The 17,255-nt window shown below is 45.0% G+C and overlaps 1 protein-coding gene across 1 annotated transcript in view; it reads left to right on the top strand.

Moving 5' to 3' along the window:
* Positions 1 to 552: 552 nt before the first annotated feature.
* grin3bb (glutamate receptor, ionotropic, N-methyl-D-aspartate 3Bb) overlaps positions 553 to 17,255 on the top strand; it is an 87,477-nt gene continuing 70,774 nt past the window's right edge. Inside the window, exon 1 of the mRNA XM_070860857.1 lies at positions 553 to 1,295. Within this exon, the coding sequence (XP_070716958.1) occupies positions 867 to 1,295 (429 nt within the window). The 5' untranslated portion in view covers positions 553 to 866. The remainder of the gene's footprint in view (positions 1,296 to 17,255) is intronic.

Raw genomic sequence — 17,255 nt, forward strand, 5'->3', positions numbered from 1 at the left:
ATTTTTTTTGTCTCATAATACTCCTGTAAAGCGCCTTGGGACATTTCACTACGTTAAAGGCGCTATATAAATGCAAGTTGTTGCTGTTGCTTTTCACTCTCAGGTTGTGGGACCCTGAGGAGGATTAGGAGCCAGTGACTCTAGTCCCTCCCAGGAACAAGAAATGAAAATTCTCCTCCTTGTTAATAGCATCAGTCCCCCAGAGCAGCACAGGCACTAATTCAAAGCACGTCCTCCTCACCCAAACACCCCACTCCAGGTCTGCACCTGCTCTCAATGGCACCCTCACTGCAGGACAATGTGAACCATCCTTTGCTCAGGAAGGCTCCCTTCCCAATGCCCCCCAGGGTGCGGTCTCCCCCACCCCGGGTGTTGTCTCTCTCTTCCCCCTCCCAGGGTGTGGCTTCTCTCTCCTCCCGCCCCCAAGGTATGGTCTCCCCCGGCCCCGCCCACATTCCCTCTCACTCTCCCTCCCCTCCAGTCCCGCCCTCGGTGGTTCTATTTGTTTTCAATGTTTATCCGAGTTCCACTTCCCTGACTGTCAATTCTTTGTTTCTCTCCCCTCCATGTCTCCTACTTTCCCATCCGCTCTGTCCCTCTCTCTCCCTCTGTGCTCTGTCTCGCCCCCTTTCCCCCCTCCGCTCTCTCTCTGTAGTCCCTGTGGGGCAGCAGTGACTGGGGCAGTGTGTTGCCGCTGACCGGCGGGGCTTGCGGTGTGTGCTCCAGTCTCCCAGCCCGTGTCCATTGCCCAGCCGCCCTCCCGCACAACCAATGACAGCCGGCAGCAGCAGCACAGGACTGGCTGTGAGCCGGAGCTTGGCCACTCGGTCCGCCCGCTGCCCCCCGCTCCCCTCCGGACCCTCGCCATGGGCAGCCGGCGCAGGCTGTGGGCTCTCCTCGGGCTGCTGCCCGCCTTGCTTAGCCTCTGCCACCCTCACCCTCAGCCGTGCCACATCCTCAGCCGGATCGGGCACACCGTGCGCCTGGGAACCGTGCTGCCCACCCCGCACAAAGCTGCCCTCCAGCAGGCGTTGGCAGAAGCTGTGGATTGGGCCGGCAGAGGGAAACTACTGCCCTACAACCTGAGCCTGGAGACAGTGAGCGGTCGGGGCTGGCAGCCCGACCCCCAGTCACTGCTACAATCCATCTGCCAGTCTGTCGTGGTCCGGGGAGTGGCGGCCGTGTTGGCATTCCCACAGTCCGCAGAGCAACTGATCCAGATGGATTTTTTATCATCGTTCCTGGAAATCCCTTTCATCAGCATCATGGAGCAAGGAGAGGGACTGAGAACCGAGGTAAGTGGAGAAAAGTTACCCAACTTTCTACATTCAAGATTTTTTAAAACTCCTTTCTACTTGGTCTGAAACCTTCAATCTTGCAATGAATTGGCTGAAAAGGTGCAAGTGTGGGGGTCCATTTGGGGTTCAACTCCCTCACAGGGACCGGAGAATCGGACCCCACTCCGATGAACAGGTTCCAACAGGGTAATACTCTGGCTTTAACCCCGAGGTTTCCCGTGGACGCGGTAGAATTTCCAATTGGCAAATACAATCATTCCCTCCTGCAAATATTTAATTCCAGGCAATTTCTCACTTGAAAGGCGAGAAAATTCAATCAAAACAGCGCTCATTCTGGCGGCATGTTTGTCAGTTTGAGCTCTGCTTAAATGGTCATTTCTGAAATTAACCTCAAATTGGTCATTTCTGAAATTAACTTCAAATCCACAACATTTGGGGGAGGCAGCAAGTCAGCATTAATTTTAATATAAATAAAACACGACAGTTTTATATCGGACAATATATATTGTACCCGCTGTCACAGTACAGAGTCAGTAATGGATTCATGGTAATATTTATACTCTGCAGCCTCTGATCTTTAGATTGCGAGTTGGGAGCATCGTACTTCGAATTTAATTTAAGGACTAAAATGACCACCACTTTACCCGATGAACCCATTTGAATTACTATTGCGCAGATGAATCCGGTGAGACTGTCCTCAGACTGCTAGTGGTGAGGGGTTATTTCTGGGATGATTCCTTCCAGTTTCGGTCCTGGGATCTTTAATGTATCCCAATCCGCAGATTGGAACTCGGGTTAGTGCCGAACAGTGGGGGACGGATGCAGTATGTTACCTATAAACCCCTACCCCACCAGCGAGATTTTAAAAAGGTTGCAGCTCCCTTCCCTGGCTCAGTGGGTAAATGGTGTATTGAGTCAGGAAGATGCTGAATTTAATCCAGGGTGTGTACTCTCTCTGATCACAGACAGGGGGCATACTTGTTGACACTGTTACTTCCTGAGCCCAGGGACATCAAAGCCGGTTCCCTGCTCCTGCTCACTATGCTGCTGAAAGAGACATATGGCTCAGCTTCAGGTGAAGACGGAATCAGGTTCGGCTGTGATACTCTCATAGTAGAATAGCCTACTCACGCTCACTGTCTAGGCTCATACCTGGAGAATAGCCATGTGGGCAAGTACTGGAAGATGGCCAGGCCCATCTCCAACAAGAGAGCGAGTACAATCACCTCCCTTTGACATCCATCGCAGAATCCCCACCATTGACCAGAAACTCAGCTGACCAGCCACATAAATGCTCTGCTACAAGAGCAGCTTAAAGGGTGGAAATTCAAAAGAAAGAGTTGCATTTATATAGCGCCATTCACAAGCTTACCACATCCCAAAGCGCTTTACAGCCAATGAAGTACTTTTGAAGTGTAGTCACTGTTATATGGGAAACATGGCAGCCAATTTCAGCACAGCAAGCTCCCACAAACAACAATATGGTGATGACCAGATAATCTTTGTTTTTAGTGATGTTGATTGAGGGATAAATATTGGCCAGGACACTGGGGAGAACTCCCCTGCTCTTCTTCGAAATATTGTCATGCAATGTTTTATGTGCACCTGAGAGAAGATGAAGCCTCGGTTTAACATCTCATCCAAAAGACGGCATCTCTGACAGGGCAGCACTCCCTCAGTACTGCACTGGAGTGTCAGCCTAGATTTATGTGCTCAAGTCCTTGGAATGGGCTTAAACCCACAACCTTCTGACTCAGAGGGGAGGGTGCTATCCACTGAGCCACGGATGACAAATGTTCTGTAAGTAGTGGCTTACCTTCTGACTTCCCAAAGCCTCCTTACCACCTACAAGGCATGTCAGGAGTGGCATGGAATTCTCCACTGGCCTGGATGGGTGCAGCTCCAACAACACACAAGCAGTTCAACACTATCCAAGACAAAGCAGTCCATTTGATTGGCAGCCCATCCAATGGCTTAAGCATCCACCGTTGGCATACCGTGGCTACAGTGTGTACTAATTATAGGATACACTCGCAAAGGTCTCTTGGCCAGCACCTCCCAAACCCACGATCCACCATCAAGGGCAGAATCAACAGGTGCACGGGAACACCATCACCTCCAAGTTCCCCTCCAAGTCACACACCATCCTGACTTGGATATATTTTGTCATTCCTTCATTGTCACTGGGTCAAAATCCTGGAACTCCCTCCCTAACAGCACTGTGGGAGTAGCTTAACCACACAGACTGCAGCAGTTGAACAAGGCCCTCCACCACCACTGGGCAACTAGGAATGGGCAATAAGTGCAGGGCTTACCAGTGACACCTCACATCCTGAGAATGAAAAAAAATAGCCGAGGTGAGTGTCAGCACCTTCAGGAGAGAAATGTAGAAAATACTTGGCTAGCGAGGCATTATCTGTCTCCGATATGCTCTGCTCCTTTCCTGGAGTGTCAGCAGTCTACTTGACTGGAGGCATCACAGCTGAACTTGATCCTCTCCTCACCCCAAATGCACATTTTCCAGCAGGGGACATTATATTGTGAACGGGAATCCCAGCTGATTTTAACCCCCCAAACATTGGTTAACAGCATTAAGCATCTTCATTGGGCTACTGTTTCATTGTCAATAGGCATCACCAGTGTACTTTGATTAACCTGTTGTAATTGTGCTAATTGATACAAAGTGGAAGTAACCGGATTGTTTCTGGTAAAATATTGAGGTAATAACAGGACTTTGGACAAGTGATGAATGACTGGTGTGTTTACTTTAAATGCTGTATGCTTCAGCATTTCACTTGCTAATTACTAAGTTGCCCTTTGGCATGGTTCCTGGTGCAGTCCTGGGGTAATGCCAAATTGTGTCATCATTGCAGTTGTACAGAATGGAGCAGGACTGTAACCGCTCGTACTGTAATCACTCCGTGCAGTGGTCATGTTTTATTTTTGACTGACTGCAGCTCCAGTGAGACGTAGTGTGGCTTATACCATCCTGTGTTCGTGGACAATGAATGCTCCAACCAGCACTCTAACCCTTTAGAGTCCTGTATACTGGACTCTCTCAGAATGTGCCTTAAACAAATACAACAGCTATGTTTTTTCGTCAATTATTTTTTTCTTTCAAAATTCTGTCCTCTCTTGACTCTCTCAGGGGTACAGGCTCCACAGGCACCAACAGCCCCCAATGTCTCAGCCAAATGGCCATCCTTCATGTGTGAACCTGATCCGGAGTGTCGGCTGGATATTCCATTTATAGAGAACATCACAGCTGAGCCTGTTGCTGCTCTCGCCCAATACACCTTCCAGCAGGAATCACAGAATAGCAATTAGATACAAGAATCCAGAGCATTAAAGCTAACTGTAATGTCACTACTACCCCCCCAGCTGAGATCAGCACCGACCATGAACAATCCTGCTCGGCATGGATCTGATTGACCATATAACTCTAGTCAATTCTATAACAACAACAACTTTTATTTATATAGTGCCTTTAATGTAGTAAAACATCCCAAGATGCTTCATAGCAGTGTTATAAGACAACACAAATAAATTTGACACCGAGCCACATAAAAAGAAATTAGGGCAGGTGACCAAAAGCTTGGTCAAAGAGGTAGGTTTTAAGGAGAGTCTTAAAGGAGAAAAGAGAGGTAGAGAGGCGGAAAGTTTAGGGAGGGAGTTCCAGAGCTTAGGGCCCAGGCAGCTGAAGGCACAGCCACCAATGGTTCAGCAATTATAATCAGGGATGCTCAAGAGGGCAGAATTTGAGGAGCGCAGACATCTCGTGGGGTTGTGAGGCTGAATGACTCTATGTGGTTCCAAATGATTCTGTTTGGCAATGATTAAAATCACCTTCAAAGAATGCCCATGGCTGATCGAATAATCATTATGAATGATTCTGGTTTCAGTTCTATTCAGTACAATTTAAGCACACACTATTCTTGTCAGGTTCTCGGTTATTGTGCTGTCTCTTATGAAGCTTCTTGACAGTGGCTAATGACAGCTGGCTATTATATGTTGTACAGTGTCTCTGCAAACCAGCTGGTAAATGAACCATGCAAGGTAGCCCCAAGTTCCACTCTCGGTCTGTGTTGAGTTTAACTTATCTGAGGTGAGCCAGTGCTAGTGCACTAAAATACGCCACACCATCGGTAAACTAGGGAGGGAGAAATCAGCCAAGACTCTCACTCCGAACCACTATTGAATGACTCGTGCTGGAAGTGCGTGCGTGTGTCATTGGATGAGGACAAGATTGAACTCAGCTGTGATGCCCATCACACGATCTAAACTCAAACACCATTAACCGGTCCAGGCAGTGGGTGGTCGAGGGGGTCGTTCAGCCCGACTGCCTGCCTCTCTTCCGCAGTTACATTTGAGTCAGAGTGTCCCTGGAGATGGAACACACGGTGTCCACTGGTACGCTTGCGGCCTTCCGCAAGAGGTGGGCACCGGAGAGACTGGAGTGTATCATCACCCCCGGCAACCAACTTTTAAGTTGACCATTTAAGTTAAAAGTTTAATTTGTCGGTTTTAATGCCCCTTTAATAAAGGGGCACTTGATCTTTAGGATAAAAAAATTAGTTGTAGTGCTGTTGAGTTGGAAGTGGCTTAGCCAGTCACTTGATCAATAAATTCTAAACAAGTAACGCATCCTTTGCAGGTGTCTGTGTAGTTGTTGTCCCCAGAGTCAGAAGCCCCAATATACACGGGGCGGGAGGAGTTCCAGAAGAGAAACGCAGAAGGAAGGGTTTCTCGGACATCCTGCTGAAAGTAACAGCAGGTCGCGTTTAAATGTTTTCACCGGATTTCCCGCCCAACAGCCAGTCTGATTATCAGGCTACCCATCTGTCGGGCGAGAAATCCTGTGGCACAAGGCCACAGTGGGGAGTAGAGAGGAGGGTGGGGTACCAGTCTGGGGGAGGAGGAGATCACGGTCGCTGGCGACGGAAATAATAAAGATTGTGGCAGTATTGAGTCCGCTGATAGCAGGGAGGGATGTGGGTTTGCTTGTTAGGCCGGAGCGAAACAGTCCTGCTCCTCCTGGCCCACAGGCAATGTTATAAATGCACATACCTGTTCAATCCAACACTTCTTGTCTCGTTTTAGCTGCTGGGTTACCTGAGGCCAAGGCAACGTGGCCAAAATATGCCATTGATTAGAAAAGCATAATTCCTGGTTACTGTCCTGCTAGAAAATGTACATGCACTTCGTGAGCCCAGCTTTGGGGCTCATTGTGATGCCCTTTATGGTTGAATAGCCCACTGACACTTGAAGGATGACCATTTGGGTGGGGTTACTGGGGTACCCGAGAGTGCCTGCATGGAGCCCTCGGAAACTGTACCTCACAGAATCATAGAAAAATTACAACACAGAAGGAGGCCATTCAGCCCATCATGTCTGTGCTGGTCGAAAAAGAGCTACCCAGCCTAATCCCAGCTTCCAGCATGATGGTCGCTAGCCTTGTAGGTTACAGCTCTTTAAGTGCACATCCATGTACTTTTAAAATGTGATGAGGGTTTCTGCCTCTACCACCCTTTCAAGCAGTGAGTTCCAGACCCCCGCTTTCTGCTTTCTCTCCATACCCCTTGATCCCTTTAGCTATAAGGGCCACATCTAACTCCCTTTTGAATATATCTAACGAACTGGCCTCAACAACTTTCTGTGGTAGAGAATTCCACAGGTTCACAATTCTCTGGGTGAAGAAGTTTCTCCTCATCTCGGTCCTAAATGGCTTACCACTTATCCTTAGACTGTGACCCCTGATTCTGAACATCCCCAACATCGGGCATCTAACCTGTCCAATCCCATCAGAATTTTATATGTTTCTATGAGATCCCCTCTCATTCTTCTAAATTCTGGTGAATACAAGCCTAGTCGATCCAGTCTTTCTTCATATGTCAGTCCTGCCATCCCGGGAATCAGTCTGGTGAACCTTCGCTGCACTCCCTCGATAGCAACAATATCCTTCCATTTATTGTGTATTCCCTTGCCTTGTTGCACCGCCCCAAATGCATTACCTCACACTTCTTCGGATTGAATTCCATTTTCCACTTCTCTGCCCAAATGACCAGTCCATCGATATCTTCCTGCAGTCTACAGCTTTCCTTCTCACTGTTAACCACATGGCCACCTGAGGCACGAATCAGTGTCTTCAGGAGAGGAGGGGAAAATAAACTTTGTCACTCCTCTGAATCCATCAAAAATCAACATTTAATGATCTTAGAAAAAACAATTGGTTTATCTATGTGATGTCATGTCTATGGGAATTATTGTCCTTGTCACCTGCCCCCGACCCTGGGAACAGCTGTTGTATTTGATAATGTAAATAACTGACCATAATTACATAACCTCGAAAGGAAAATCAGTAAATAGGGCTTCCAAACAAAGTGTACACTACACATTTCCCCCCGGCCCCCGCACACACACACATCTGTTTGGAATGCACTCGTGCTTGCTGGGTTATGACACCAAAAGCCTTCTGCAACCTCATCCAGGTGAACCTACACAGTAACAGTGTGTTGAGAAAGTCCAGAACCAGAGGACATAGTCTAAGGATAAGGGGTGTAAGCCACTTGGGACTGAGATGAGGAGAAACTTCTTCACTCAGAGAGTTGTTAACCCGTGGAATTCCCTACCGCAGAGATTTGTTGATGCCAGTTCATTGGATGTATTCAAGAGGGAGTTAGATATGGCCCTTACGGCTAAAGGGATCAAGGGGTATGGAGAGAAAGCAGGGCAGGGGTACTGAGGGAATGATCAGCCATGATCTTATTGAATGGTGGTGCAGGCTCGAAGGGCCGAATGGCCTACTCCTGCACCTATTTTCTATGTTTCTATTACAAAACCTTTGCCCTGGGCAGTGCTTTTGAGTAAGCTGACTGGTCTGTGTGATATGAGGTGAAAGAAAGCTTAAGCCACGAGTCAAAACTAGTTTCACTCACTTTTCTGAAGAAGGTTTTCAATAAGTATTAGTTTGTTAAGGTATGTCTCAGACCTAAGGATCTTTCCATTTATCAGATTTTCTCTGTCTAGAAAGATTCCAGTTTCCAATTCGTTTTTAGATCTCTAAAAGTGGTATTACTGGATATCATTTTCTAGGAGTTCCCATCTCACTGTCCAATGTTCCCTTTCAATTCTAATACCGAAGCAGGATATTGCACCAGACATGTGGTATCTCGGCTGCAGTAACAAGATGAGAGGGCTTGGTGAGAAGAGGGGAGAAATTGTGATTAGGTCTTTTTTGTCAGCTGGGTGTCTGGCACATGGAAATCCACCATCAGGCTTCAGAACCTCCAAACCAAGACACTGAGAAATCCACACAGGTCGAGTTTTTGTTTATATGATAGAGACTATATGCTCTTTTCCCACAGGGACACATTCTACTGACCCAATCCAAGAGCACTCAGACTTAGGAACCCCAGGGATATGTCTGGAGCTAAAACCAATTAACACCATCTACCCTACCAGTACAGAGCACTGGTGAGCTTCACCTGCTTGAGTAGCCCCCTACTAATTCATATATTGGCTGGTAGTGCTATCCAGAGCTATTTTAAGAACACCAGTGACAGGTCATCCACTCACGGGGCCCAAATTTCCCCATGCGTGCATCGTTTTTTTTGGTGTAACTTGATTTTTCTGGTGTATCTTTTTAGTTGCAAATATGGCCATTTAATTTGCACCAGTGTAAGTGAGTTAGTAATTGTTGTAAGCATTAGGCACCTGCTGAATATATCAAAACCTAGGGCAACGGCACCTGTAGCATAAGGTTAGAACTACACCTGTAGTATAAGGTTAGAACTAAATATGTAACTCTAATACCATAAAATGGCTACCCGTGAGGCCTCAAGGATTTCTGTTAGCTGAATTAGACCGCATTCCTGGAAACTGATAATTGTTGTTTCAAACTCTGCAGATGTCTCTAATCAGCCAAGCCTCAGGACTAAAAGTTCTGGTGGAAGTAAGGACAATACGACTCTGTAACAGGATTAAGATAAGGAGGCTACCCAAAGACAGCACCCAAGGACAGTAAGATAAGGGGGGCCTGGAACATGTTACATGAGTCGTTCCTAGCAACACACCCCTTAGCAACACATCTCTTAGCAACACATCTCTTAGCAACACATGAGCCACTTTATGTTTAGAAACTAACTCTATCTATTGGTCTAATTGAATTTATAATCTGTATGATGTAACTGTAGTAAACTGTTGTAAAACATATAAAGATCCATGAAACCCTTTGTTCTGCGGAGTGAAGTGCCTGGATCCAGTCCTGAGGCTTCCTCCCCGCTGGCGTTAATAAAGGTCGCATTGGCGTTGGAACCGACTCTGAGTGTTGAGTGATTCTTCTGATAAAACACTAACACTAACAGTTAGGTTTTTTGATAGGTCAGTTTTTTTTTCAAAAGGGGGCGTTCCCAGCCACTTACACCATTTATGGCAATTTGGCCAGAAAAAAGTTGTACTAAACTAACTTAGGGCAGGGTATGTGTCCACTTTTGTCCGCACAGAAAGACCTTCCTTACAGTTAAGGAATCGGTGCAAGTAATTACATTTAAAGCACCATCTAGCACCAAACAAAGCACAAACAGTAATCACCATTCAATAAAAACTTAAGAACTGAAGTAAATAATTAAATTAACAAATAAAGAGCTGAAGTAAATCCTACCTTCAACTGAACTCGGCAGTGGCTGGTCGTGCGGCAGTCCCTTCGGCCTGGGATAGGGGAGGGAGAACGCGGCTGCCGCCCCATCAACTTTCAACCCTTTTTGGGTGGGAATTTTTCCCCTTTTTGCCCATTTTTCGGGTTTTTGGTCAGGCTTTAAAAACGGTAGCCTGAAACCTGGCAGAGGCATGGGGCTTCGGCTCCCTCGCATGAGGGACCGCAGACAATTCCATTTTGCCCTGAAAGGAGTTCGGAGATCGGACTGACTTGGGCGCACACTCAATGGTCGGCAAGTGTGCTAGAGCCAGGCAGGCCACGTGTGGAAGGACACCGAGGTCCAGCGCAACACACGGCACTATGATTCTAAGCATCTTTGCACACTGACATCTTCAAAGAGCTTCACAAATAAATTATTTGTAATACAACCTAACTGCATGTTGCTGGTTATTTATTGATACACAGGATGGGATGTAGGTGAAGCACATGGCTGTCACTGTATATGTGCTTCTTTAAAATAACAAGACCGCTACCCAACCAAACGAACGCAAAGCCAGCCCAGCATAGCAAGCGACGTCGCTACATGACAAGCTATCTTCGGTCCAAACCACTAGACTGCAGCCAAAGATGACCAAGCTCTCCCCCTCTCTCTCGCCCCGATCAAAACTCAGTCGCGCCAACCTGTTTCTTGCAGCCCCCAGCAGCCGGCCTGTGCGGCAGGCCATTCGGCTTGGGATAGGGAATGGATGTGTTCTGCAGGCATCATCATCACAATCATGGGACGGAGCTACTGCGCATGCGCGACCGCTCTACTGCGCATGCGTGCAGCTTCCGGCACTGTTTTCGGCGCAGGGCTGTAGCTCTGCCCCCCACTTCATGAGGAGCGCCGTGCCAGGACCCAGGACACACAGCAGAGCGGCCAGAATCGTGAGTACGTTTTTTGGCGCCATCTCCAGCGCACAAAGTCGCCGCCTCTCGGGAGAGTGCGCTGAAAAAAGGGGTTGGGGAAATTTGGGCCCATGGTTCCTTTAAAGAGCCAGGCTGGCTGGTCAGTCACTAACTCTGGATAATGTGCACATGCCTGGTTCAGATCTTGGATAACTGAGCAGGCCACAGAAAATAGCTTGGTTCTGATTTCCATTGTTAACCTGGTCAACTTGGAGCCATCGCCACCCCTCCAGGATAGTCATGGACAACGGGCAAGTGTGGGATTGAGTCCATTTTACACAGACAGCAGGCACGAGGAGCTCCTCACATAAATTGTGAGATTAAATTGTTTAGTGTTTGTGGCCATTCTAAATATAAAAATGGTAAATGGTAAGGACAATCAAAAAAATAAATAGGTACATTTTAGAGAACAGGTGCCCCTTCTGACAGGGCAGACTGATGAAGGATGGGGAGATGGTGGTAGGTCATGTAGTCCTATGATGGCTAAATTATAGGAAGGATATCATTGAACTTGAGAGAACATAAGAATTAGGAGCAGGAGTAGGCCATTCGGCCCCTCGAGCCTGCTCCACCATTCAATAAGATCATAGCTGATCTTCTACCTCAACTCGACTTTCCTGCACTATCCCCATGTCCCATGATTCCCTTAATATTCAAAAATCTAGCGATCTTTGTCTTAAATATACTCAATGAACATCCACAGTCCTCTGGGGGAGAGAATTCCAAAGTTTCACGACCCTCTGAGTGAAGAAATTTCTCCTCATCTCAGACCTAAATGGCCAACCCCTATTCTGAGATTGTGACCCCTGGTTCTAGACTCCTCAGCTAGGGGAAACATCCTCCCTGCATCTACCCTGTCAAGCGCTGTAAGAATTTTGTATGTTTTAATAAGATCACCTCTCATTCTTCTAAACTCTTGAGAATATAGGCCTAGCCTACTCATATTTCCTCATAGGACAACCCTCTCATCCCAGGAATCAGTCTGGTGAATCGTCATTGCACTCCCTCTATGGCAAGTATATCCGTAAGGAGACTAAAACTGCACACAATACTCCAGGTGTGGTCTCACCAGGGGCCTATGTAATTGCAGTAAGACGTCTTTACTCTTGTACTTAATTCCTCCTGTAATAAAGGCCAACATACCATTTGCTTTCTTAATTTCTTGCTGCACCTGCATGTTAACTTTTAATGATTCGTGTACAAGGACACCCAGGTCCCTCTTAACACCAACATTTCTCAATCTCTCACCAGAAAGCTCTAACAGATTTGTCAAACATGATTTCCCTTTCATAAATTCTTGTTGACTCTGCCCAATCCTATTATTATTTTCTAAGTGCCCTGTTACCATGTCCTTCATAGCATTTTCCCTATACTGATGTCAGGCTAACTGGTCTGTAGTTCCCTGTTTTTTTCGCTCCCTCCTTTCTTAAATAGCGGCGTTACATTTGCTATCTTCCAATCTGCAGGAACCTTTCTAGAATCTATGGAATATTGGAAGATGACAACCAATGCATCCACTATCTCCAGAGCCACCATTTTCAAAACCTTAGAATGTAGGTGATCAGGTCCAGGGGATTTATCAGCTTTAAGTTCCATTAATTTCTCCAGTACTATTGGTTCTCCACTATTTCCGGGAGATTTATTGCATCTTCTTTCATGAAAACAATATTTGTTTAATTTCTCTGCCATTTCCTTATTCACCATTATAATTTCTCTTGTCTCAGTCTGTAAGGGACCCACATTTACTTTTGCTAATCTTTTCCTTTTTGCATACCTATAAAAGCTTTTACAGTCTGTTTTATGTCTCTCGCTAGTTTACTCTCATTCTATTTTCCCTTTCTTTATCAATTTCGTGCTCCTCCTTTGCTGAATTCTAAAATCATCCCAATCCTCAGGCTTACTGATCTAACACTATCTTTAACTTCTCTTGTTAGCCATGGTTGGATTACTTTTCCTGTAGAGTTTTTGTGCCTGAAAGAAATGTTATTTGTTGTAAATTATGTATTCATTCTTTAAATGCTCGTCTGCTATCATACCTTTTAATGTAGTTTCCCAATCTACCTTAGCCAACTCACGCCTCATACCTACAGTTTGTTTTGTTTAGATTTAAGACCCTAGTTTTGGATTTAACTAAATCACTTTCAAACTTAATATAAAATTCTATCATATTATGACGACTCTTCCTTAAGGGCCCTTTTACTACAAGGTTATTAATTAACCCATTCTCATTGCACAATACTTAATCTAAAATAGCCTGCTCCCTAGTTGGTTCCTCAACATACTGATCTGGAAAACTGATTCCATGAATTCGTTCTCCACATTATTACTGCAAATTTGGTTTGCCCAGTCTATATGTAGATTAAAGTCCACCATGATTACCGTATTACCCTTGTTACATGCGCATCTAATTTCTTGATTTATACTCTGCCTTACATTACAACTACTGTTAGGGGGCCTATAAACAACTCCCACCAATGTTTTCTGCTTCTTGCTGTTTCTTAGCACCACCCAAACTGATTCTACTTCTTGATTTTTGGAGTTAAGATCCTTTCTCTCTTCTGTCTTTATCCCATTCTTTGGATTATCAGGGCTAGACCTTCTCCTTTTCCAATTCCTATCACTTCTAAAAGTTAAGTATCCTGGAATATTTAGTTCCCAACCTTGGTCACTTTGCAAACACGTCTCCGTAATGGCTATTAGATCAAATCTATTAATTTCTATTTGCGCTATTAATTCAACTATTTTGTTGCAAATACTTGAGGGTACAGAGGCAGCAAGGAAGATGGCTCTGGGTATTCTGACTTTAAGCTATGAAACAAGATTAAGGCAGTCAGACTACAGGCAGATTAAAAATCACACTGACTTTGGATTTGAGATCACCTCTAATGAAAAAGTTGTTCATAAAGATATTGCTATTCCTTTCAAAATGGCTTCATCTTTTAAAAATCAAATAAAAGTCAAAACCTTTGCCCTGATCGTACTTCGATTGTTTTACACATAGGGTAATGGAACAGTGGGATATTACCAGCGTAACCACAAAATGCAGAACAGATTACTAAAATATTATTGAAATGTATATTATAAATAGGTTCAAGAGACAATTAAATGTGTTTTGAGAGAGAGAGAGAGAGAAGTGGTTGATGGATATGATGGGTGGGTGTGTCGGACAGATGGATTAGTGGGGAGGTAGGTGGGCTGGTGAATTGGTGTGGATGGGTAGCTATTCTATTAGTTAGGTGTGCAGGTTGTTGCGTAGGTAATGACATTCATGTCCTCATTACACACATAGATTGTACAGCACAGAAACAGGCCATTCGGCCCAATTGGTCTATGCTGTGTTTATACGAGGGGTGGTAGGAGGCTCCATACGATCTTCCTCCCACCCTCTTCATCTAACCCTTCTCATCCTTTCTCCCTCAGGTACTTCTCTAGCTTTCCCTTGAATAAAACCATGCTATTCACCTCAACTACTCCATATGGCAGTGAATTCCACATTCTAATCATTCTCTGGGTAAAGAAGTTTGTTTAGAATTCATTTATTGTATTTATTGGTGACTGCCTTATATTTATAACCTCTAGTTTTGGATTCCCCCACAAGCGGAAACATCTTCTCTATGTCTACTCTATCAAACCCCTTCATAATTTTAAAGACCTCTATCAGGTCACTCCTCAGCCTTTTCTTTTCTCGAGAAAAGAGCCCCAGCCTGTTCAGTCTTTGCTGATTGCTATACCCTCTCAGTCCTGGTATCATCCTTGTGAATCTTCTTTGCATCTTCTCCAAGGCTAGTTGGTAAGTAATCCTTGGACTGTGTTGAATTAGCTGGTCACAACCGGGGGGCAGAACCAACCAGGACTCCCACTCCTGATCACTGTCCAGTGATTCCTGTGGGAAATGAGTGTGTGCGTGGGTGTCGACTGAGGCCAAGATTGAGCTTGGCTGTCCATGGTAAAATATCTAACCACCACTCAACGTCTAGGGCAACACATGAAAAATAGCTACTTTGGAACCCGTACATCAGCATGAATCAGCACCTTCCGAAGGGGAGGGGAGAAACTGGAGTTAAAAATTGGCATCAGTCGAGTAATGGTCCATTTCACACTGGCACAGTAGTCTTGCTTTTCTTGTTTCCTATTTGATTTCTGATGTCTGCGATGACAGTGTGTGAAACCCAAGTACACTACTTCTCCTGAATCCTTTTTTTTATTGATTTGGGTTAACAGAAGTCGATTTGTTTTCATTTTCCTTTCATACCTGTTTGTCATATTAAATCACTTAAAAAAAAAATCACCCGGAGAGATCCGTGGAATAGCAGAGAGCGCTCCATTACATACCTGTCATTAGCAGACTGAAAAAAATGATTTACATCCACTTGGGAACTGGTGCAGTGACAGCCCAGTGCCGAGAAGAGAATCGTACGATCTGTGTAAGACGAGGATGAATGATGCCTGTTCCTCTCATCTTACTTTGCTTCTAAAGTGAGTTTCCTTTGCTCCAGGCCAAATGTTTACTAATGTGGTCACTGGTCATTTAAAATTCAGTCTCTTCTGAGATTGGATCCCAAATGCTTGTTATTTTATAATGCAGGAGCCAGTGAAATCATAGAATCATAGATTCATACAGCACAGGAGGCCATTCGGCCCATCATGTCCATGCCCGCTATCCAGCCTAATCCCACTTTCCAGCTCTTGGTTCGTGGCCTTGTAGGTTATGGCACTTCAAGTGCACATCCAAGTACTTTTTAAATGTGGTGACGGTTTCTGCCTCTTTCAGGCAGTGAGTTCCAGACCTCCACCACCGTCTGGGTAAGAAAAGTTCTCCTCAACTCCCCTTTAAACCTTTACCACTTACTTTAAATCTATGCCCCCTGGTTATTGACCCCTTTGCTAAGGGGAATAGGTCCTTCCTATCCACTCTATCTAGACCCCTCAAAATTTTGTACAGCTCAATTAGGTATCCCCTCAGCCTCCTCTGTTCCAAAGAAAATAACCCCAGTCTATCCAATCTATCCTCATGGCTAAAATTTGCCAGTCCAGGCAAATACATAAACTCATTGAATTCCATCTGATTTGTAATGCTGTTTTCCTCATTCTTTGCCTCGGGCTTGTCCACTTTTATTACATAGAATATATGTAGGATATAAGGCACAGAAACAGGCCATTTGGTATCATTATTTCCACTGTGTCATGTATTATAATTGAGGCTGCTGTTCTCCGAGTTTAACTGTAAATACTTAGTGCAGGGGCAGAGTGTATAAATGACAGCACTAAATTGGATCTTTAAGACTTTCTCTTCTCCTGCCCCGAAGGTGCAGATTCATCCTGGGTTAGGGAGGCAGGACTTCTAATTTGCTATCTAGTGACCCTGCTGTGTGCATCTGTGTGCCGATGTTGGGTAAGGACAGGTTCAGGTTTGGCTGTGATGCTCTCTACAGTTGAATAGCCTGCCGGGTTCATGGATGAAGAATGGACATTGGGAGAAGGTACTGGAAGGCACTTGTGGAATCTATACCCCAGCGAGAATCTTTGCCTTCTGGAGAGGAGGAAAATTAGATAAAGATAAGGATGTAATTTAAACAATTTTATAAAAGTAACTTATTTTTAAATATAAAAGGCATTCTGAATGTAATTTAAAATGTATTGTGTTAGATGTTTATTACTTGTATTCATTTTACATGTGTTGCTGCAGCGCTCATTTTAAAAGTTGTGTGTCAGCTGGGATATTTCAGCCAACTTGGCCATAATGGATGGGGGTGCCTGACCCACTCTGGACTGTATGATATAACTTGGCCAAGGCTTGCCTTGGTTTTATAATGTGAACTTATTAGAAAAAACTTTACATCTACAACACACTCCAGAAGTGTCTAACCATTACTAAGCAACCAATAAACGTTCCAGTCTTGGTCACGTCTTTCATTTTCCGAAAGAGAAGTACCTTCTCAGCATATCTCCCTCCTGTTGAGTCAGTCCCCTTGGAATGTACTCTCCTCCCTTCTACACAGTGTGCATCACAAATTGTCCCTTGCTATCGACTTTTGCTCCTGGACCGTGTGCAGGATAACCTTCAATGACTCCAACAGGGGACATTTGCTGTGTGCACTGAGATAACAGGAACATTCACACTGATGGATAAACGCTAGAGTTCTTGCCACAATGTGTCTGGTCACGTATAACAAACCCAAGGAAAACTGACTTGATCACATGATTTATTGCTAATGTCACGGCTTCAATAGCCACAGTGCTACAAATTATTTAAAAATACCCCATCTTAATACATTTTCTGCATCACTGATTAGTCAATGGGTAGTTATGTTTCTGACTGTGTCTGTGATTACACCAAGTACAGGACACCAGTTCTG

The sequence above is a fragment of the Pristiophorus japonicus genome, chromosome 18 (assembly GCF_044704955.1).
Source record: "Pristiophorus japonicus isolate sPriJap1 chromosome 18, sPriJap1.hap1, whole genome shotgun sequence".
NCBI classification, from domain to species: domain Eukaryota; kingdom Metazoa; phylum Chordata; class Chondrichthyes; family Pristiophoridae; genus Pristiophorus; species Pristiophorus japonicus.